This window comes from Neopsephotus bourkii, unplaced genomic scaffold, assembly GCF_033783945.1.
Source record: "Neopsephotus bourkii isolate Nb327-2 ecotype Australia unplaced genomic scaffold, CSIRO-AGI_Nbou_v1 NB_234, whole genome shotgun sequence".
Taxonomy (NCBI): Eukaryota; Metazoa; Chordata; class Aves; order Psittaciformes; family Psittacidae; genus Neopsephotus; species Neopsephotus bourkii.
The window spans coordinates 19,734,860-19,758,623 of NW_026900744.1; the positions used below are offsets into that span (position 1 = coordinate 19,734,860).

The following is a 23,764-nucleotide window of genomic DNA, read 5'->3' on the forward strand; positions in this document are numbered from 1 at the left end:
AACGAAAGCAAGGGTGCTTTTTTTTCCATTAGAATAAAAATCCTGTTAAAGAAAACAACAAAACACAAAAGCAAAACATAACTCTACTTGCTGAAATAAAAAAATTGTTTTGGGTTGATTTTCAACTCCTATTTAAAACCTAAGCATTTCAACACAACACTGGACTAAAGAATGAATCTCCTGGCCAATATGAAGGATGTGCATTATACTTACGAAGCTTTTTAAGCTCCTCACGCAGAGTTTGACATTCTTGTGTCCCATTTACAAGCCTCTCCTGACTCTGAGCCAGGCGCTTTTCTACTTCAAAGTACTGTTGTTCTGCAAAATAACATTGTTACCTCATTATTAATAAACACCTTTAATAAAGAATGGTATTTATAAAGAATACATCTAAAAATAATAAGACTACAGTAGAAATGAAGAAAAAAAGTACTTTTGAGGGCAAAAAGATACATTTTCACATCGAATTAACACTGCTCAAAATACTTTGTTAGCATGGAAAGGGATATATTTCCAATAACTACCTAATTAATTTTCACAGTTCTTTAACATTCTTAATATAGCTAAAGAATGCTGTATCTTAACAATTATGCAGTGTGGTCTCATCGACATAAAACTTTTTAACTATAGTGTATTTCTATACACATACAATAAAATCCAGACAAACCTAGGTAGCAAGGGATTTAAAAAAATTCTTAATTAAAACATGTTAAAACAAACTCTTGTGCTCTGTGCTGTGTATCCCATAGCACTGAAAAACCATCCCAAAAAACACAGATCTAAATTTTGGTTATCTGAAACAGTAACTGAATCATTGAGCTTAAATGTAAAGTACACAGCAAAAGAAGAACCAACATCTCTCGGGCATACGGGAATTCTAAGGAAATACCGAGGGATTTTTATTTCTTATATTTGCTAACATATCTTTCAATTTGAAATCATAGAATCGTATAATAGTTCGGGTTGGAAAGGACCTTAAGATCATCAAGTTTAAACACCCCTGCCATGGGCAGGGACACCTCACACTAAACAATCTCTCACCCAAGGCTTCATCAAACCTGGCCTTCAACACTGCCAGGGACGAAGCATTCACAACCTCCTTGGGCAACCCATTCCAGTGCCTCACCACCCTCACAGGAAAGAATTTCCTCCTTATAGTCAATCTAAACTTCCCTTGTTTAAGTTTTAACCCATTACCCCTTGTCCTGGCACTACAGTCCCTAATGAAGAGTCCATCCCCAGCATCCCTATAGGCCCCCTTCAAATACTGGAAGGCTGCTATGAGGTCTCCATGCAGCCTTCTCTATTCCAGGCTGAACAGCCCCAACTTTCTCAGCCTATCTTCATATGGGAGGTGCTTCAGGCCCCTGATCATCCTCGTGGCCCTCCTCTGGACTTGTTCCAACAGTTCTATGGTTTTTTTTATGTTGAGGACACCAGAACTGCACACAATACTCCAGGTGAGATCTCATGAGAGCAGAATAAAGGGGCAGGATCACCTCCTTTGACCTGCTGGTCACGCTCCTTTTCATGCAGCCCAGGATACGGTTGGCTTTCTGAGCTGGAAGTGCACGCTGCCGGCTCATGTTCATTTTCTCATCGACCAGCACCCCAAGTCCTTCTCTGCAGGGCTGCTCTGAATCTCTCCTTTGCCAAACCTGTAGCTGTGCCTGGGACCGCTCCGACCCAGGTGTAGGACCTTGCACTTGGCATGGTTAAACTTCATGAGATTGGCACCTGCCCACCTCACAAGCATATCAAGGTCCCTCTGGATGGCATTCCTTCCCTCCAGCATATCAACCGAACCACACAGCTTGGTGTCATTGGCAAACTTGCTGAGGGCGCACTCAATCCCACTGTCTGTGCCAGCGATGAAGATGTTAAACAAGACCAGTCCCAACACCAATCCGTGAGGGACACCCCTTGTTACTGGTCTCCAGCTGGCCAATGACCACAACTCTGTGTGCAGCCATCCAGCCAGTTCTTTATCCACCGAGTGATCTATCCATCAAATTGATGTCTCTCCAACTCTGAGACAAGGATGTCGTGTGGGACAGTGTCAAACGCTTTGCACAACTCCAGGTAGATGACATCAACTGCTTTACCGCTGTCCATCAGCTCCCTAGCCCCATCATAGAAGGCCACCAAATTGGTCAGGCAGGACTTCCCCTTAGTGAAGCCATGCTGGATGTCACCAAGCACCTTGTTGTTTTTCATGTGCCTTAGCATGCCTTCCAGGAGAACCTGCTCCAACATTTTGCCAGGCACAGAGGTGAGACTGGTCTGTAGCTCCTTTGGTCATCCATTTTCCCCTTCTTGAAAATGGGGGTTATATTTCCCTTTTTCCAGTCGTCGGGAACTTCATCTGACTGCCTTGATTTCCCAAATATGGTGGCCAGCAGCTTAGCAACTTCATTTGCCAGCTCTTTCAGGACCTGTGGATGGATTTCATCGGGTCCCATGGACTTGTGCATGTTCCTCTCTCCTACAGTGGGCCCAAGGTCTTCATTCTCACAGTCCCTACGTCTGCCTTCCAAGCCTTGGGTGGTGCGGTCAGAGCCCTTGCCAGAGAAGATCGATGCAAAGAAGTCATTCAGAACCTCAGCCTTCTCCAAATCCTGTGTAGCTAGTTCTCCTGAGAGATTCCTGAGGGTGCCTATGTTCTTCCTATTCTGTTTGTATTCGCTATGTACCTGTAGAATCCCTTCCTGTTATCCTTAATATCTCTAGCCAAGTTTAACTCTAACTGGGCCTTAGCTTTCCTAACCTGGTCCCTAGCTTCCCGGACAACATCCCTGTACTCTTCCCAGGCTGCCTGTCCTTGCTTCCACTTTTTATAAGCCTCTAATAATGCACCCTTTCCAGCCACACAAGATGAGAACGAGACTAACCTGTTAAAATCTGTGCGATGCTTTAATTAACATTACACTTCACTATTCTACCTTAATAAGACTTTTATCACTAAAGAAACAGAAACATTGAAAGAAAGGTGGAAGCTTACATCAGAAATATGTCACCTACCCAATACATTAACTCATACTTACAACCCTTCTCCAGCGCTTACAGTTATCTAAACTCTAGTCCCATTTCTGCTAAAGTTGTCTACTGCTATTATTTATGACAAAGTAACCTCCAAGTTAATATAAAAACACTGATTTCTATGAGGAGCATTTCACACAAAGGTTATGGTCTTCAATATGAAATTTATCAGAAAAAGTATAAATGTAAACCTATTTGAGAGTTGGGTAAACAAACAATTATTTCTCTTCCACAACAATGACCAAAGCAGACTGAAGCGTACCAATGCCTGCTAAAAACCTGATGAAAGGCTCTTGCTCGAGCTCGTTCTGAAGGTAGTTTTAAACCTGAGTAGTCCTTTACAAAAGAAAATAAATCAAAATCCGACTCTTCTAGACAAGAGAAAAAGAAAAAACCCTATCAGGTCGCTACTGAAGGGACCTTGCACGGACACGCCCCCCTCCCCTCCCCCCCCCCCCGCCCGCCTCAGAGCCCCTTCCCGACCAGAGGACGCACACACCCACCACACAAGTCCCACGTCGTCCCCTGAAAGTGTTTTGACGCCAACAACGACCCCTGAGGCCCAGCCCTCCCTCACTCCTCATCAGAAAGAATCGAGACATTGCTACTCGCTAAAACGCACAAAGGAGGACACCTGGCCTGATCCCAGCCCACCCATCCGAAGCCAAGCTGCCGGCCCGCTGCCTCTGCCCGAGCAGCGGGACGAGCACATACTGCTCAGCCTTTGGTCAACGCGATCCCCTCCGTACGGAGCAAGTCGGGGCCCGCCCCGTTCTCCCAGCTCCCCTTCCTCAGACTCACCACTGTCCACTTTAAAACGCTCATGCCTGGCTCGGAGCCCGTCGATCTCGCTCTGCTGATCGGCAAGGAAGCGCTCCAATTTCGCCTGCACCGGCTTCGGCAGCTTGGAGAGCTCGGCCCTCTCTAGGACCTGCTGCAGTACGGCCGCCATCTTGGCGGCAGCCCCTACGCTGTCCTACCTCACCGGCACCCGCCGTGGCGCGCTCAACAGCGCAGGCGCCACAGAGCCGCATGCGCGAGCACGCTGGTCTGGCCCCGCCAAACCACGGCGTCATTTTCCAGACCGGAAGCGGCGCGTCTGCGAACGCTTCCGCGAAGGGAGATCTTTGGGTTGGTGTACGAAAGAAAGCTGCTAAAATCGACATGAGAGTTCTGAAGGCTTCGTCTCGAAGCTCGCCCTGAGGCTGCTGGCCCCTCAAAAGGCGTGCTGTAGGTCCAGGAGTTGCAGAAGGAGGTGTTACTGCTTTGCCATTCAAAGCATGGCTTCCCTGGCGCTGAGCTCCCTTTCTGCACTCCCCTTTCCCGCGCTCCGGTCTGGGTTGGGTTACGTCATTCACCTGCGCCAGGTCGATAGCGGCGCCTGCATGTAGCGCTAGCATTGGCCACTTCAGCGCTCGGCGGAGGCGCCTGCGGCGGTCGAGCCTGCGGACCTGGAGCCGGTCGCGCCCGTCAGGCTAGTGCGGGAAGCGCGGGGGGCAGCTGTGCGGGAACGGCCGCCGAGCCGTGTGCCTGGCTCCATCGCAGGCGAGGGTGCAGAGGGCCTTTTGGCCCGGCTGTGTGGGCTGAGGTGAGGTGGATGACAGCCTTCCTCCTTTCCCGGCTCGAGAGCTTCAGCTCCGCCATCTCTTGCGCAGCTTTCTTCATCAGTCACCTTTGTGGAGACTCAGTATGCCTTTTGCTTGCTCAGTCTTTGGCTTCAGATTTTGTATAGTTAATTTTCCTCATGAAAGTCCGCAGTGCATATAGCAGTTTTCGAAATAGGTCTGCATGGAAGGTGATAGCGGAATAGACTTCACAACTCGTTGAAGTTGTAAAGTAGGTATGCTTTATTCAGCTGAAGACGCACGGGGGATTGGTCCTCCAAAAGGCATGTGCGCCTCAGTGCCGTTTTCCTTCTACATTTATCCTATAAAGTTGTACATATGTAGTAGGTTGCACAATACGCCTATACATATTTATATTCTATCCCCGCTTCCTATTATAATGAGCTAAAAGGCTCTCCACGCATGCGCAGTGCCTCCTGGTGGTTTTGGGCAGGGGTCTTCAGATGAAGTAAGTAGGCTTCCTCTTGTGGGTAGGGGTCTTCAAGATGAAGTAAACGAGTCTTCCTTAGGCTTGAACTTTTTACCTTTGGTCCTCACGCATGCTTTTTAGTAGCTGGATGGGTCTGGTCTATGTCCAACTGGTTTAATGAGCTATTCTCTTCATTAGGAGGTTCTGTCCTGGTACTGCCTGATAAGGCATCTGCTGAGCTTGTCAAACAAGCTATAATTTAAGCAGTACCCCCTTGTACAACCCGCCTCTGTTCTCCTCATTAGGAGGTTCTATCCTGGTACTGCCTGATAAGGCATCTGCTAAGCTTGTCAAGCCAGCTGTAATTTAAGCAGTACCCCCACGTACAACCCCCCTCTGTACATTTTGTCTAACCCCCTTGTACAACCCCCCCGTACGCAATAGGCCACATCAGTTTCAGAAGGGAGCAATGTCTAGTAGTCCCTGTGTCCTGGATTCATATGGCTGCTGAGAGGAGATGTAAAGATGGCCTTTTGGCTAGTCCGCAGATGCTGTACTTTTAATGCCTTCAGAACTGGAATGAAAATTGAGCATGGCGTAATTAAGTACAAGCGTGGAATTTAGCAAGACCTTCAAAGAGGAATGTAAATAGAAAAACTCCACACTCTGACTTAAGATGAAACATGACTCAGCAAGAAATTGTTGCTTGGAAATACTTTGCACCTCAAATACTGTGTTTGGCTTTGAGGCCCTCACTGCAAGAAAGACCCTGAGGTGCTGGAATGTGTCCAAAGAAAGACAGTGAGGCTGGTGAAGGGTCTGGAGCACAAGTCTTATGAAAGGCAGCTGAGGGAACTGGAGTTGTTTAGCCTGAAGAAAAGGAGGCTTAAGGGGACCTTATCACTCTTTACAGCTACCTGAATGGAGGTTTTAAGGAGGTGAGGGTTGGTCTTTTCTCCAAGTAGCAATCAACAGGACAAGAGAAAATGGCCTCAAATTGCACCAGGGGAGGTTTAGGCTGGATGTTAGGAATTTTTTTTTTACCAAAATGGTTGTCAAGCACTGGAACAGGCTGCCCAAAGAAGTGGTGGAGTCACCATTCCTGGGGGTATTAAAATGAAGTGTGGATGTGGCACTTAGGGACATGATTCGGTGTTAGGTTTATGGATTGGATGGACTTGGTCATTAAGGATCTTTTCCAAGCTAAACAATTCTGTGATTCTGTGTTTTTCTAGCATTTAGTTGCACAACTTGCCATATCATTCCAGTGGCAGGTATTTAAAATAGTTTTCCTTCAAATAAGGGCCACATACTTCTTCCTTTAGTATAGAGTTAAGCTTTTCATTTAAAAAAATTCCAAGCTTGCAGATAATAAAGCTACTTGACTAACCTTTGTTGACAGATGAAACTACTCATCTATTCAGAATCTTTGTGTGAGACTCTCATTTTCATGTAACCATGTGCAGTATATATGCTTTTGTTGACTTTGTACATTATTTGCTTTGTAGGTTGAAACTACAGAACTTGGTCTTAAAACTGCAGCAATGGGTAGAACTTACTTTGTTGAGGAAGCTATTGGTCCGTATCTTTCAAACCTCAGCACAAAAGTACAGCCTTATGTCACTGGCCTGTTAATAGGGCAGGTAAGTGTGTAATATTTGGAGTCTGTTCCATTCATTTCTATTAATAGGAGAAACCCCCCCCTTGGAATTAATAATCTGGGATAAGTCTGCCAACATCACATTGAGCTTGTATAAAGCGGGAGGGTGGTAATATGACCAGAAGTGGCTTCTGTAAAGATTTACCAGTGTCAACTAACTACTCAAGTCTTTAGAGTTTTGTGAAAGATAGGACGCACAAAAAAGATACAACTTACCACTAAACAAGGATTTAAGGCAAAAAAAAAAAAAAAAATCATGAAGGAATTACTTTAGTAACAGATCACTATACAGTGTAAAAATACCTAGTGTAAAGCAACCCATATAGTTACTATGCAGTATTTTCTTTCTTTATATCAACCTCATGGTATATTTATTTATATTGATGTTTATGAAAGTGTTCCGTGCAAAAGGACTACATAATACAGGCTGTTCGAACGCCTCCGAAAGAAGAGCAGAAGGAAGATATCAGTCCTTCAAAACTGGCATCCATTGATGAAGAATGGATAACTGCACATGCCAGTCAGGTAGCACAGTATGAGTTGATGAAGGGGGTGGGAGGAACACAAGGGAAATAAGATGGACAAAAACTATCTCATTACCTATGTAATCTCAGGCTTTTTTTTGAAAGTGCCTAACCATCCTAGACACAGATATTTTAAACCAGAATACCTGTATTGTTTTCAAATTTTATTAAGAAACAGAGACTTGATAGGACTGAAGGAAGAAAAAATATGCAGCATGTGTTCCTACATTTTGGAGGAACCTACAAATGAAAATCAGCTTTGCTTATTTCATTTCTGTTCTCAATGCTTACCTGTTTCATTAGAAAATTTTTATATATGAAGTTACATGGTTGCTAGATCTCCGATTCTTATTATCAAATGTTTATTTTTATTTTAAGGTTTCTAGAATGCTTCCTGGAGGCTTATTAGTTCTTGGTGTGTTTATTATTACAAGTCCAGAACTGTCAAAAGATAGTCAAAATGCTCTGCGCAAGGTAAGTAGACTTCCTGGTGGAAAACCAGGAGTATCTTTAGATGTGTAGCTGAGTAATTTTCTATTGTTTACGTGAGTATATATGACTGTTTTGCTTTATTCTAAAGCACAAATGTTCTGGCTTGGTGTATGGTTTTGAGGCAGAAAGCTCAGAAATCACTGTCCTACAGAACTGTATCGCAGTAGTGTTTGCTGACTTTCTGTTTCTTGTGACGTTTGTTACTGTAACAGCAAATCTTTCTGTATTTACTGAAAGCAGACATCCTGGCTTAAGGAAAACATCTTCATGGTTTATATTAAGCAAAATCCTTGTGGCACAGTTTCAGTAATGTTATCTTTTATTGCTTTTGTCTGAATAAATTGTTCAGATTAGAGAAGTTTGCAACACTGAAAATATCCGATCCCTTTAAAAACAATATCTTGTATAGAACTAGTGGTCTTTGACTTATGTGTGTACAGCTATATTTAAAAACTACTCAGAACATGCTACTGCCTGATAGACTTAAAATGTGTTTTTGTTACAGTACTGGGGCATCTGTTGCCATGTTTAGTTTCTGTTCTGTAGGTATATGTCATTTTCATAAATACACATGATAAGTAATTTAAACATGAGTAGGTTCTGAAGGCTAAGGTCCAAGATTCAGTTTTGGCAGTGCTGTTCAATTGCATGTCAGTTGTGATTACTGAACCTAGTGGCCAACAGAAAAAGATGAGCTGTGTTCAGGTGGTCAGTGATTGCTGAATTATTTTAATTAGTAGCTATTTAGCACAGCTGTCTTTTCTGATACTCAGCTGATAGGCATAAAGCTGTAATATTATGTAAGGAGAAATGCATACAAGGTGAATATGTGAATGTGTGTTGCTTGATTTGGATTATAAGGAAGCTGATTTAAGATTTCACAGGCAACTCACTTTGGAGTAGTTGCCTATGAATCTTTGTAGAATCATCTTTTACCATGACATTTTGATGACCTATAAGCTGTATTTCCCATTTATACATAATTATGTTATCGCTTGGACTTAGAACTTTAGTACAAGTCTGTTATATGCATAACACATTATTTTTATGAAAATCTATACTTTTTTCATCTTTAGCTAATCTTTTCAGTGGAAAAGTCTTTGACTAAAAGAAGGCTCTGGAAACCTGCTGAGGAGGAAATCTCAGAGAGAGCAGCTCTTCAGATCTGTTCTGCTACGAAAAAGTATCCTTTATGAGCGAGCTTTATTAATGGAGACTGCTACTCCCAAATTCTTTTCTGTATAAATGCTAAATTAGGAGAAGGAAGTTGTTTGAGTTCAGATAGGCGTAAGTAACTGTGTTAAAATTGTGAAGTTTTCTGATTAGCCATGAGTCAGACTATTGACCTTTTTATCCTTGCAAAATTTCCATAATTTCTTACTGTTAAATTTGTCTCTGTGGTGGTATCAAATTATGCCTTCCCCAGACAGTTTTGATTTGCATGAAGTGAAGAAAACATCTAAAATACTGTATAGCTGCTTGAGTTTGTAATTACCAGTGATACTTACATGTAAGTGGGGAAATAACAGGCATGTGGGATCTCTACTAGTGCTGCAGAAAGAATGCTGAGTCCGTTGATAATAAGGAGAGCAAGCAAGGTTTTTCCTTAGAGAGGTGTTTCTCCATGTGAATACATATTGATCTTAATATATTTGTAAGAGATGGGACAGCATCACTATGGTAGTTGGAGTTTACAGGCAAAGGTTTTTCCACTTTTCACACTAATAGAAGATGATAACTTTCTTCAGAGCATAAATTAGCTCAACAAAGAAGTAAAGACAAAGTTAGTTGTCAGTGAATTGGTTTTACTCTGTTTATTGCTTTTCACTGGGTCTTTTTCTTTAAGTAGCAAAGAGTAGTTTGCCGAACCTATGATGTACAAGATCCAAAGGTAAGTTAGTCATCCTGTATGTCATATACAGCTTCTAATGCATGACAAATAATGTTAAAAAAAATAAAAATCTCCATTTGTATTATACAGTGGTTTTTGCAGATATTGTATTACTTTTTTTCTGGTTTTAGAGTTCAGCTAAACCAGCAGATTGGAAATATCAGAGTGCTTTATCTGCTTCCTGGTTAGCTTTGGACTGCACAGTAAATGTTAATATTCACATTCCACTTCTTGCTACTTCACCAAACCATGATTTGGAAAAGAATATCAAGGTAAGTGGCTGGCTCTGCCAGTTTCGTAGTTGGTATCTGCACTACTTTTTCTGTTGATGAGAGGGGGAAGATTTTAATAGGGTGAGTAGAGGAGTAGGACTAATCAACAAAGAATGTTTGGTAGTTACTCCTCTGAAGTTACTATGAAGCATTCATAGTATAAAAATGTGGATAGCTTTTCTTCTGCTGTACTTAGTTTTGAAAGTTTTCCTTTGTTCAGAATTGTTTAGCAATTGTCATGAGTATTCCAACTAAAGTGTCTTCTGCTTCACTTAGTAAAAGGTTACATCCAAGCATAACAGGGTTATGAGGCACTTTTAGTATAAACTGACTTTCTGTAGGCTGGATACCTCTTCTAAAAAAATCAAATCACTTCAGTATTTTGAAACGCCTGTTTCTTGATGGATGTGTTGTGAATATGTTGGTTTTAAGATTTAGCTTTGGAAAAATATGTAGACAGATTTTTTAGACACTTTAAAACTCTCAGAGCAACTGTTGAAACATGTATTTCTATCATTTTCAGTATGATACTACTCAATTTTCGTTAAATTCTATTTCCTCTTTGAAAGAGTTTTGTGTTTTCACTTTTTTTTTTAAGAATGGGTTAAATCGATGGGCGAAACAGATAGAAGATAGTGTTTTTCTGATCAATGGACAAGTTAAAGACGATGCAGAACTACTGGAAGGGCAGGTGAGTACCAAACAACGAGGAATTGAACTCTAATAGGTAGTTAGTGTGCTAAAGCGTTGACTGGGTCATCTTCTGCACAATATTGTCATGGTTTAAGACCATCTGGCAACCCAGAACCATGTAGCTGCTCACTCACTCCCTCTACTTTCTCCCACAACTCCCGGAGGGATAGGGAGGAGAATTGAAAGAATGGAACTGCCATAGGTCGAGGAAAGAACAGTCCAGTAATGAGGTATAACACAAAACCACTACTGCTGCCTCCAATAACAATAATGATAAGGGAAATAAGGGAAGAGAATGCAACCACTCACCACCTGCTGACTGATACCCAGCCCGACCCGAGCAGTGATCTAGCTCGTCTGTGTATCTGCCCCCAGTTTATATACTGGGCATGACATGCTGTGGTATGGAATACTTCTTTAGCTAGTTTGGGTCAAGTGTCCTGTCTGTGCTTCCTCCTGGCTTCCCCTCCTCCTTGGCAGAGCATGAGACTCGGAAAGTCCTTGGTCAGAGTAAACATTACTGAGCAACAGCTGAAAACATCAGTGTTATCAGTGTTGTTCCCAGGCCAAAAGTCAAAACCACAGCACTGCACCAGCTACTAAGAAGAGAAAAATGACTGCTACTGCTGAACCCAGGACAAATATTTATTGATCTAGTTGGCCTATTTTAGGTAACTAATATCCAGGACTGCTTGTGTTCCTATCTTCATTGCTGCAGATTGCCTCTTCCTCCTCTGGCAATATGAACACAGTAATTACATGTGAAGTCTGACTAAAATTTTTTCTATGTGCTGTCTCCTAATTAAAGAACATGAGTAAGGTATGAATGCAGGTGATGAGACTTCTAAGAGCTATGTATGTCTAAATGTGTAAGAAGCAGTGGAAGCACCTTGTTTAGCTGATGCATTCATCTCTCCTTTTAGTTTTGTAACTACCTTTTCATGGCTGTTTTCTATGTGCCTTTTTCTCTCTTAAAAGCTACAGACAAATGCACATTTTATACCACAGTAAGGAGACTTTGATTCAGGAAGATTTTATTTATTTTTCCTGCTTAATGGCATAAAGACTTTGTTTCCCCTCAGAAAAAGTCAAGAGGAAATACTCAGTCCAGCTCTCAGTTTTCTGATGTCAAAGTTCTGACACAGCTGGTAAGTATTTAGAGGTTTGTAAAGTATAGGCTCACTGTTAACTTCTGAAATAGAATAAAAAAATAACATTCTGAGTTACTATCTAGAAGTACAGCTTACTTAATCCTAAGACTTTGGTTTTCTCTCATGGATGTTGACTCTGAAACTCACTGTGGACTGATCTGCATATTTTGTGTCTTTAGAAATTCTTGTGTGATAACCACGTTGTGTAAGAATTGTACAGTACGGCTGCAAGGAAAATTTGAAAAACTGGTTGTAGAAATGAAGTCCTGCAAACTAATTAATTTAATAGTAGGATTCCTGCATACATTAATTTTAAGGTGACTTTTCATCATTCTGAAGTACAGAATTACCCTCTTCAACTTGCCATGACTAGCTATGGACATTTACTTGAATGCTTTTTTCTGAAGCTCCATCATTAGTTCTGGATTAAGATACAGATCTTGTAAACTGAATCACAATCTGGAGCTGTTAGGTGTGTCAGGAGTTTCCTCTCTACCATAGCTTATGATGACTTGAACCCTTAATTAGGTGTCCCTGTCTAAGTCCTAAGGTCCACATGTGTCCAGACACTGTTTTTGTAGGCTGCTTGCACAGCACAGGCTATCCCATTTTTTTCAGGTAGTTCCTGGATTCTCTAAAGTTATGTTTAGGAAAAACTTTCAGAAATGTCTAAAATGCCATTTTAAGTATTTGATGAGTATCTCAGCTTCTTTTGTTACATTGTTCCGGTGGCTGGTTCCCTCAGTGAAAGGAAAGCTTTTTATTTTGGCAGAAGTAATTTATGAAGTTCACATGGAAGTTATGCATTCTTCTGTTTCCAGGTTTTGGTAACAACACTTGTTGTTTTGGTAATTAGGTCAACTATTTCTAGGCAACAGTTTGACACAGTTGTAAATGTGACCACATTTGTAATTTAGTACTGACTGATGGGGTGGCTCTCAGGATGCCATAGGTTATGTTGACTATATAGTAAACACACAAACTTCATTGTTTATAAAAAGATAATCTTAAAAAGATTTATAGATTGCAATACTAATATAAGCCACGGGCCACTTGCCTGGAAAGTTTTTGAAGTCTTAATGACACCAAGTATTCAAATTGCAAGATACTGAATGACTGGAAAAGTAGATAAATTTCCCATGATGGACAAGAAGAAATATTTTCAGTCTTACCTAACAAGAAAAAAAAATATAAATTATAAGGGAAAACAAATTATGTGTAAACATATTAAGGTATGCTAGCAGCCTTCCAATATCTGAAGGGGGCCTAAAGTATACTAGGGAGGGACCCTTCGTCAGGGACTGTAGAGATACGACAAGTAATGGGTTTAAATTCAAATAGGGGAAGTTCAGGTTAGATATATGGAAGAAGTTCTTTATTGTGAGGCTGGTGAGGCACTGAAACAACTTTCCCAAAGAAGTTGTAAATGCTCCATTCCTGGCAGTGTTCAAGGACAGGTTGGACAGGGCTTTGGGTGACGTAGTCTAGAGTGTTGAAACTACGTGATCTTAAGGTCCTTTCCAACCCTAACCATTCCATAATTCTATGCTATTAATTTCTTAGGTTTGTTTTTTGCTACTTCTGCTGCATGCACCTTGGTAACAAGATAAAACTGAAACATGTTTATTTTTCAGTCCCAGGGTTCAAGTTGTAGATCAACAGCTACAGTCCAGGTCTGCAGTGGTTCCATAAATCTCAAAGGTGCTGTGAAATGCAGAGCCTACACACATAACAACAAGCCTAAAGTTAAAGAAGCTATTCAGGTAGTGAAAGGGTTATTAGTTCATCAGAAACATTTTTCTGAAATACATAAAATTTATCATATTTTTTTTCTTTGCCAAAATTATATGGTCTAAACTGAGGTCAAAATGCTCACCACCTTGAACACAGGGATGGTTCTAGAAGTCATCTGTGTGCAATGTGGTGGATTAGGTTCCTTTTTCATTTCTAGCAGATATGTCTCCTCTCTCCTAAGGCTGTTCTGTAGTGAATCTTTCCCCAAACTGTCAAAGTGATTAGGCTTTGAAGAATTTTCTTAAAAAAAGATTACAGAATATATTTTTCTATATGTGGAGGGGAAAATACATATTTACTTTTTCAGTGATTTCCCCCCTTATTTAGTCAATGCCTTGTGATTATTTTTCTTTGATTTTAATGGCAGTGTTTAGAAGTTGGAGTTCTTATCCTAACAATACTAAAAAATTCCTCAGCTTTCCTTTTTTTTTTTTTTTTTAATTATTGGACTTATAAAAATTCTCTTTAGAGTTTTTATTTTCTGGGAAAAACTGTTCTTTCAACATGGGTTGTATTACTGATGTTTTTGTTTTGTCCTTACAGGCTTTGAAAAGAGACATAATAAACACATTGAGTGATCGGTGTGAAATACTATTTGAAGATCTGATTATAAATGAAGGACCTCACAAAAAAGGTATGAATTATAAAACCTAAACAAACAAACAAAAATACCCTACCAAACAAAAGCCCAACAGCCACCCAATTCACTGCAACAACCAGTGAATTTTGGTTGTTGCAGAAAATTCTGCTGGTATACTGAAGTCCCAGTATAAGAAGCACATGGCACAATTTCTGCTTGTCAGCGATGACTTTTTCTTAAATCTGGAGAATTTCAGTCAAGTTCAGATATGTTCTTTGGCACCGCAGCTTTCACACCGACTTTGTATTCAGATCTCATGACCACAAAATGCAATTTCTGTGTCTTAGTCACTGCTTGGATTTTATATTTTTTTTTAATTCATGTTGAAACTCCTGTCACTGAAATTCTAACTGTAACTTGTGCATTTTAAATTTTTTTTTTTTTTTATTCCTATGAATATTGAAGTATACTAAAACTTGGCAGGATCAAAAGAGCCAGTTGGACATAGCCTTCCATGTTTTCGTATTACCTATGTTACAACTGCTAGTGAACATGAGCTCTAAAGTTCAGTACTGTTCATCTCCATTGAATAAAATATGGTGATTATGACGTGAACAAGTATCCTTTTTTTTTTTTTTTTTACTAGCTATACAACTACAAAGTTTGTGTCATCTCTGCCCCGAGAACTTACTGTTTTTCATCAAGTATTATTTTACAGGCTTTGTGTCTTTTAAATAAATGGATCTTATTTCAGCACTGGGAATACTGTATTGCATTAACTTGAATGTAACAGAGCATCATGCAGTGGCAAAAATGCAATCCAAATTGACCTAATGAAAATAGAACTTCCTCTTGTGATTATGCTAAAAACTAAGGCGGTATATGCTGAGACTGGATCTCCTAGCTCATGCTAGGTGATTCTTGAAATTTCTTTTAGTTAGTGTAATAGTATCAAGTTACCTTCCTATTGTTTTGTTGGGGGTTTTTGTGGGTTTTGTTGTTGTTGTTGTTTGGTTTTAAACCAAATATTACTAGTTAATTGAAATAAAAATTTGAAAATCTTACTTAAAGGAAGGCCTTTTAAAAGGTACTATTTTGGGTAGAGATTTTAGAAAAAAATAGAACTCAAAGCAGATTGATTGTGTAAGGAAAAACGATTCCTGGTCAGAGTTACTATTTAGTTTAGAATAACATGGTTTGGTTTGTGTTAGCCAACTTTATCCAAACTGCATAATTTGTACTTTCTAGTTTCATGCAGTTTTCAGTTTCCTCTTTAGGTGGCACCTGTACTTTATGGCTTTAAGTATATTGTACAGCAGCAAAAAAATTGCAGTCCTTTATGGTGTTGAAATTGTATGTTGTTCTGTGTACGATTTTACCTGCAGCCTTTCCCAGACTTCTCTTGCTAGTTGTTCTAAACTTAGAAAACAAAGGTCTATTTAACATTTTATAGTCTGTTTCAAAGGTCTCTCAGGTATTTCTAGGGACACTAATGTAAGAACATAAATCAATGTAATAACCCCCAAATTTTCTTAAAACAGTAACAACTAAACAAACCATGCATGAAACATGAAACCTTGAGCTTTTATTTGGATGGTATTTTTTCCCTTTTCTTTTAGATTTTGAGAGGGAATATCATGTCTTACCTCAAAGACTGTTTGTCCCTGTTGCTGGATCCAGTGTGATGCTCAGTGATTATAGGTTTGGTGAGGAAGCTATTGGAGAAATTCAGGAACGTTTTGTTGAAATGTTGGATCAATCTGTGCAAGCTGAAGATATCCATATAGCAGAGGAAATTAACACAGGTAAATACAGTACCTGAGAACCAGGACAAACTGCATCATGGATTATGAAATGTTGACTAATGACATAGGCCAGATTTATCCAGATATGAACATGCTTAAAATTTGCTTACTTCATATGAAGCTCTAAAGGTATCTATCAATCTTGCGATCTTTCAAATTACAGTTTAAATATATTTGTGAAAAATGGCAAGGGTTCTTGTAGTTTCTATGATTGGCTTCTAAGAGACCTCTCTTTCTCCTCTTGGATATTTTACTCTCTCACTGCATTATCTGTCCAGCCGTAGTTGCAGCTCATGAACTACAGTTAGGTACATGAATATATGGTTAAACAAGGCTTGTTCACTTTATTCTGCACATGAGTTAAGAAGTGTTTCTATATTGGCAAGTAAACTGTTAAAAAAAAAAACACTAAAGCTTTGTATTCCGTTACTTTTTTAGTAGTTCAATGTTTTTAAAGCTGAGTAACTCTTACACTACTTAGAATAAGTTAGAAGGTGTGTGTTTTACTCAATTCTACTGTTTTTCCACTGAATAATTAAAAAATACTTTAAAATCGCTATTAGCAAAAGATACATATGGTCTAATACATATTTTTTTTCAGAAAGTTCTCATTCTAAAACTTTTTCAAAAATGCAAAGTACCATTCTTTATTCTGAGTATTTTAATTTATGCATCAAATGCCCCAGATTGAACTTCTGTGATTCACCAGAACTGGAAAGAAAATTGGAAGCACTTTTATTTTTCTAGTGAATGTTTTATAAGTTTATATTCTGATTATATGAGACTTTTATATTCCTTTAATACAGATATTTTGGTATAATCTAGTTAGTGACTTCCTGATTATTCGCTTATATAATTTCCTGTTTGTGCTCCTCCCCCACCCCGGCTTTGATTTCAATGTAGGAGTCAAATCTGTAATTGAAATGCATCTAATAATACTTCTTGTGATCTTATGGAAGAGATTTCTGTCCTTTTTTTAATCCCATCAGCATGAATATGAGCAGCAGTTACAGTTTTATAATTTAAAAGCAAAAATAGCACATTCTCAGGTGAGAACTGTGATCACTTTTTCATGTTAATATTTAGGGGCAAAAAATGAGAAATGTAGCCATGAGCTTGCTTTGTAGGGTGAACTGTGGTTACTGATACTCTCCTTGACCTACTTGTTTAGTTGGGTTTTTGAGTTTCTTGGTTTCAGAGTTAACTGTAAATTCTTACGTCTTTCTGAATTAATCAATTTTCCCCTGGCTTTAACTAAACCTGTTAGCTGTTAATCTGATTCATTATCTTGAGAAGTGAAAGATGAACATAGCTCAAGAACCTCAAGAAAAACAAGAAGACCAATAAAAATATCTCTTGAATTATAAGAGTAACTTTAATAATCTTAAAGCTAATTATTACTGAGCTTTAAGGAATTAGTATAACTCAGGCAAATTAATGTTTCAGCAGCAGAGATAAGCTTGGGAGGGAGAAGATGATTCAATTTAGCTTTATTGCTGATACAAGGATGTATGATCTGAAGCTAGGAAAAAAGATGATTAGACTTACAGTGATGCATCACAAAGATCTGATGCCACTAATACATGTAAAATTATGTCAGCAAAATGTGCTTGTGTGTTCTTGTGGCTTGTTGGTTAGAGAGGTAGGCGTGTGTGGAATAAAAGGGCAAATTAAGGCAAGTGCATAGCAGAGGAGAGGGAAAAGCACACAAAAACTATTTGGGGAAATAATGGGATTGCTGTTCTCCCAGTGTAAACCATAAAGTATGTCCATAGAATGGGTTCTGCTTATAGTGATGATAGTAATAATACTATCAGCACAACACTGTTCAATTATGATAATTATTATGTCATCATTAACTTGTGGTTTATTAAAATAACAAGTTATTGATACACTTTTATTAATGCCAGAAAAGCTGTTTTAGAAATGAGACTTCTTAACTGTGTAAGAAAAGTGTTCTGTGTTGTAAGAAAAAACACTAATTTTGCAGTTTGATTTTTTTGTTGGCACTTTGGTATGAAGTGTCTAAGTATTGCTATAAAAATGTTCTTGTGACACAATGAGAGTTTGGGGGTTTCCCTTGCGTACAGGCTTTTTCAGTGCATCATTCCAGTTTGTGTAGCATTTGTTGTCTCTTGGAGCTTAGCTCTATCTTTATTAATAATTAATATCTAGTAGTGGTGTAAAAATGGGTTTGTGGTGAATTTTGACAACAGCCTTTATCTTTGTATCATGATTTCTGTGGTCTTAGGCACCAACCTTCAATTAACTGGAAATGTTATCCATAGTGAAATTCTGGGGAAGATTTGTTGATAAAAAGAATTGTTTAAAATACCAGGACAGCAGGCTTTTGAAATAGTTCCTTTTTTTGTTGTTGTTCTTTGAAATATGCACTTGAGGAGGATATAATAAGTATAGCAAAGATTTATTTTTTTACACAGTTTTGAGTCAGAACGTGTGAAATAAAGGTATTTTGAGAAGGTCAGGTTTATGTGCCTACTTAGTCCAGCCTCTGCTGCTGTCTCCTGTAGTTTTATTCTTTTGTTTCTTAATACAACGCTTCAGTGAGGTCACTACTGGGTCATGCTTTAAAATTGGTACATGGAAAATAGAACATAAAACTGACCTACTTATAATTGAAAGACATAAATAGCCCAAACAGGTATTTCAAGGTATTTAGTGCTTTTCTACAAGCAATTGAAAGCTTTGCTTTTATGATTGGCTTTACTAAATCCCTGCACCTCCTTGGTGCAGGAAGTGGGGGTGATATGTTAAATACTCTGAGTGGATAAACATAAGTAAGAGTGCGCCCTAAGGTAGTTTGCCGATGACACCAAGCTGTGTGGTTCGGTTGATATGCTGGAGGGAAGGAATGCCATCCAGAGGGACCTTGACACGCTTGTGAGGTTGGCTGATGCCAACTTCATGAAGTTTAACCATGCCAAGTGCAAGGTGCTACACCTGGGTCGGAGCAACCCCAGGCACAGCTACAGGCTGGGCAGAGAAGAGATTCAGAGCAGCCCTGCAGAGAAGGACTTGGGGGTGTTGGTCGATGAGAAAATGAACATGAGCCGGCTGCAGTGTGCGCTCACAGCCCAGAAAGCCAACCGTATCCTGGACTGAATGAAAAGGAGTGTGACCAGCAGGTGAAAGGAGGTGATCCTGCCCCTCTACTCTGCTTTCATGAGACCTCACTTGGAGTATTGTGTGCAGTTTTGGTGTCCTCAACATAAAAAGGACATGTAACTGCTGAAACAAGTCCAGAGGAGGGCCACGAGGATGATCAGGGGACTGAGAAAGTTGGGGCTGTTCAGCCTGAAATAGAGAAGGCTGCGTGGAGACCTCATAGCAGCCTTCAGTATGTGAAGGGGGCCTATAGGGATGTTGGGGAGGGACTCTTCATTAGGGACTGTAGTGATAGGACAAGGGGTAATGGGTTAAAACTTAAACAGGGGAAGTTTAGATTGGATATAAGGAAGAAATTCTTTCCTGTGAGGGTGGTGAGGCACTGGAATGGGTTGCCCAAGGAGGTTGTGAATGCTCCATTCCTGGCAGTGTTCAAGGCCAGGTTTGATGAAGCCTTGGGTGAGAGATTGTTTAGTGTGAGGTGTCCCTGCCCATGGCAGGGGTGTTTAAACTTGCTGATCTTAAGGTCCTTTCCAACCCGAACTATTCTATGATTCTGTGGTTCAGTATTGGTAAACACTTCGTCATCTTTGTTAGCAAATTGAAGAATTAATGAAAAATTAAGAATTCATCTAATTGGCACTAGAAAGCATCTGCTTTTGAAAATTCTTTGTGTGATTTGTACTACAGCTGTTTCATATGCAAATCTTCCATAACGTAATGGCATAAATGCCTTTGGTAACAAAGTAGCTTTAGGATGTTCCTTTCTTTTTCCTCTTTTTCTTTTGTTTTTTTTTTCCCTCTTCTCCCTGAGCAAGCAAGCATTGCTGTCTTGATGTGCAGCTTCAAAAGTTCTCTTCAGAAAAGTGCAACAGTTGTTATGAAGGTGCAAAGAAACATTAAGTTAGAGGGCACAAATTATCCTACTTGCTCAACAAAACTAAAGCAGAAAGAAACTGCTGGACCTAGACTTCAAAGGTGACCCAAGAAATGTGGTCAGCTTTTCTAAAAGTGGAATGTTATTTTAGGGAATTGAAAACTCTGTTGTAGTTTGGAGAGAATGCAGTGCTCTTAATGTGCTAGTTAAAGCTATCTTGCAATCATTAACAATTCCTTTACTTTAGTTGAAGATTTCTGCTCATATTTTAAGCAGATGAGGGTGTTTTTTCCTCCACACATTAAAAGTAAGTTGAAACTATATATATAAGATGAAGTGGGCTTGAGATGCATTTGATAATTTCTTCTCTAAAAAACACCCATTGCAAATGACCATTAGTGGCTGACAATCACCAGTTTAAATCTGCCACTGGCCCTCCTGGTGCTGCTGCCTGTGAGTCAGCTGCTCAGGTCAGCTGAGCTGCTGGTTCCTTGGCAAGGCCTGGTTCATTTTGGTGGTTCCCTCTCAGTGTAGTCAAATTCTCCCTAAGTTATGTAAAGAGGGTTCACAGTATCACAGTATCACAGTATGTTAGAGATTGGAAGGGACCTCAAAAGATCATCTAGTCCAATCCCCCTGCCGGAGAAGGAACACCTAGATAAGGTTACATAGGAACGTGTCCAGGCGGGTTTTGAATGTCTCCAGAGAAGGAGACTCCACAACCTCCCTGGGCAGCCTATTCCAGTGTTCTGTCACCCTCACTGAGAAGAAGTTTCTTCTCAAGTTTAAGTGGAACCTCTTGTGTTTCAGTTTGCACCCATTGCCCCTTGTCCTATCATTGTTTGCCACTGAGAAGAGCCTGGCTCCATCCTCGTGACACTCCCCCTTTATATATTTATATGCACTAATAAGGTCACCCCTCAATCTCCTCTTCTCCAAACTATAGAGACCCAGCTCCCTCAGTCTTTCCTCATAAGGGAGATGCTCCACTCCCTTAATCATCTTAGTTGCCCTGCGCTGGACTCTCTCCAGCAGGTCCCTGTCCTTAAACTGAGGGGCCCAGAACTGGACACAATATTCCAGGTGAGGTTGGATATGTTACTCTGGAAGTAGGATGTGGAAGATGAGTTTTGGAAAAGGGACTCATGTCCAAATGTTATTTTTATTTTTACTCTTCCAGACATACAGAATAATTTAGTACTATGCTGTTCCTACTGTATGATTTCTACTGCAATAAGCCGTTTTTCTCTACCATAAATGTATTTTATAAAGTTGATCCAGAGTTCTTGACCTTTTGTATTAATTCAGCTGTGGAACACAGCTGTTAGCTTTTGAACTGGTATTTACTACTTCATTTGCTTTCTGTGCAGTTGGTATTTGTCCAGTTACTGACAACATGGATGACGCACAAGAGAAACAACTGAGAAAAGCAACATTGCTCTTGAAACTTCAGCAAAATATGGGTATGTTACTTCCCTTATTTCTGCTATGGCAACCCAAAAACTATAATGCGTTCCTTCTGTACAGTTACTTTCTACAGCATTATTAGCAAACAAGTGAGATTAATACAATACTTTTCTAAAATAATGAGTCCCCATATCAGTATTGTAGCTGCAGGGTGTTTCTGGGGCAGAAAACAGCAGAGCCAACTGTTGGAACAAAAGCCATGTTCGCATTTGTTCAGCCTTCAAATCAATGCAGAAGGCTCATATAGCTTTATTTCTTTTTTGGAGAGCCACCACTTTCATAATTCCGTACTTTCAAAATTCCAAACAACCAAATTAAACACAGTTGAATGGCTTTGTCAAGTAGGCATCCATAAATCAGCTAGTGACTCACTAATCTTCATCTGAAGCTGACAAGTACCTATGGGCTTGAGTGCTAATCTTCAGCCTTGGTAATTCAGGGAATACCAGCCACAGTCTTCTTTCAGATAGTTTCTTCATTGGTACTCCCTGGTCCAGCTTTCATATATCTGCCTGCACTTAGTACAGTTCTATTTGGGGGGGAGGGGGGTTGTATATTTTTTTTGTTAAAGGACAGTTACACTTTGGTCAACAAAGCAGTAACTTTGCTTTTCTATTAATTCTTAGAACATGCTAACTGGAAGATTAAGGAGGAGTAGCAGTAAATGTAATCATTCAGGGGCTTTGGGTTTCTTTTGTGTGTCATCTTCTGAACTGCATCAGTAACAAGCATGTTAATAGGAAAGTGTTGTGCTACAAAGAGGTAGGGCAAATGTAGTTTTCAGGAAAAAACTTCATAGCTTTTGTTTCTCCAAGCTTAAAGTTTTTGTTGTTTTTCCTAGTCTGATTCCTAGAACTAAGCAGTAGTGCAGGGTCAGTGCATTATTTTGAGGGGCCAGGACACAGCCAAGGTACTACAGAAGTATGCTGTGAGCATACTTACAGGTGGAAGGATCCTCTGATTAGAAATGTAATGTGGAACTTCTATAATTTAATTATCTGACATGGTAGCTTTAGATTTAGGCTAAGCAGTGGTAAAATAGTTTTTCTGGGGTGGCTGTTTCGCCTCTTGTCATTCACCTTGACCCTGCTCTCCACACCCTAGCTTGTCCTGACTGTTGCACTTGCCACTCACTGAATGCATTTCCTTTGTTATTTTAGGTGTGGTAATAGCAGCTGCTGTTGCAGTCTTTGCATCCATCTTCTCTTTCAATTACTTCAGTGATTAAACTCAAGCAACCACAGCTTTGTGGAATGGAAGCATCGGCCAGTTACAAGATGGAAGCGTTTGTGTTTAATATATTAGTAATTAAGAATTATTGCCTAAATATCACCAGTTACATGTGCTACATAAGTTGTAATGATAGATTCAGTTACCTTGTGCCAGCATGCACTTACTACATCAAGTAGAATCACATGGTTACAATATGTTGCTGAATGATAGTATTATTTTCTAGATAAGATCCCGTAAACAATTTTTTCCTATTTATTCTTTTAATGCAAAATGCTGCTACTGATGGTTTTCAGGCTATTGGCAAGACTAGCATAATTACCTGGTATGATAATTCTTCCTTTAAGAGTTCCTTTGCTTAAAGAAATCTCAACTCATTAAAGTTAATTGGGGAACAATTAGATATAATGTAGCCAGCATTTCACCATATGCATTGTTTTCTATACTGTTGGTTAACTAGCATAATAGGTATACAAACAGTTCCTAGTAGTTTCAAGACTAGACTAATTCAGCCTGTAAATACCATTGTTTGAGACCTGGAGAACTCAGAAATCAATAAAATGCATAGCACTTTTGAGATTTGTATATGCTGTCTTTTACTTAGTGACTCTTGATGAGGATTTTTCTGTCCAGTTCTGATTTAATCATCGCTTTCTTGGAATATTAACTATTTCAGCAACAGCTACATATAGTCAGCCCTTTTGGATTATCTTGTAGATGCATGCAAGTTGGCAAAATTGTTTGCTAATCAGGATTTTTAGACTACAAAGAGGTAACTCTCCATTATGAGATATTCTTCCAGGTATGTTAGGGGATAACATTATTGTTTACTTGCTATGAGGAGAACAGAAGGAGGGAAAAATTCAAGTAAGGTTAATAAAGGTAATTCTTTTATAAAATGTGATGTTTACTTGGATCTGAACTACAGTAGAAAAGAATTCCAGATTTTAAGGCATTTTCATATCACTGTATTTTTTTTTTCTTTGTATAAGGAACAATAAGAAGAAGTATAAACACTTTGGTTCTAAAGCATAATTAAAGAAGTACTGGAATACTTCTATTAAAAGCCAACTGTATGAAATGTGTCTCAAATACCATTGCCTCATCTATGAGGATGTTTGGAAAAACA

General features: G+C 39.5%; 2 protein-coding genes across 5 annotated transcripts in view; one reads left to right on the forward strand and one right to left on the reverse strand.

The window, feature by feature from the left end:
* Window positions 1-4,125, reverse strand: part of TPR (translocated promoter region, nuclear basket protein) — a 40,753-nt gene extending 36,628 nt beyond the window's left edge. For all 3 annotated transcript variants that reach the window (XM_061345733.1, XM_061345732.1, XM_061345731.1), the window contains exons 1-2: window positions 3,841-4,125; window positions 214-318 (exon numbers count right to left, since the gene is read on the reverse strand). In XM_061345733.1, coding sequence (XP_061201717.1) covers window positions 214-318; window positions 3,841-3,991 — 256 coding nt within the window. In that variant the 5' untranslated portion in view covers window positions 3,992-4,125. The remainder of the gene's footprint in view (window positions 1-213; window positions 319-3,840) is intronic.
* Window positions 4,126-4,460: 335 nt separating this feature from the next.
* ODR4 (odr-4 GPCR localization factor homolog) lies at window positions 4,461-23,716 on the forward strand. Of its 2 annotated transcripts, none has more exons than XM_061345742.1 (14): window positions 4,461-4,632; window positions 6,582-6,716; window positions 7,130-7,258; window positions 7,636-7,731; window positions 8,826-8,932; window positions 9,604-9,640; window positions 9,772-9,912; window positions 10,511-10,603; window positions 11,688-11,753; window positions 13,391-13,519; window positions 14,094-14,184; window positions 15,750-15,935; window positions 21,309-21,401; window positions 22,566-23,716. In XM_061345742.1, exons 2-14 carry the CDS (start codon window positions 6,618-6,620, stop codon window positions 22,631-22,633), a joined length of 1,335 nt encoding a protein of 444 aa, XP_061201726.1. In that variant the 5' UTR covers window positions 4,461-4,632; window positions 6,582-6,617; the 3' UTR covers window positions 22,634-23,716. The 2 variants fall into 2 exon arrangements, with proteins under 2 accessions (XP_061201726.1, XP_061201725.1); XM_061345741.1 differs by lacking the exon at window positions 4,461-4,632 and adding an exon at window positions 5,804-6,181.
* The last annotated feature ends 48 nt before the right edge of the window (window positions 23,717-23,764 follow it).

Excerpts from the sequence above, each read along its gene's own strand:
- ODR4 (XM_061345741.1), top strand. The coding sequence starts at position 6,122 with ATGGTTGTCAAGCACTGGAACAGGCTGCCCAAAGAAGTGGTGGAGTCA. Across the intron at positions 7,732-8,825 it reads GTCAAAATGCTCTGCGCAAG|CTAATCTTTTCAGTGGAAAA; the intron begins GTAAGTAGACTT and ends TTTCATCTTTAG. Across the intron at positions 13,520-14,093 it reads AAGTTAAAGAAGCTATTCAG|GCTTTGAAAAGAGACATAAT; the intron begins GTAGTGAAAGGG and ends TTGTCCTTACAG.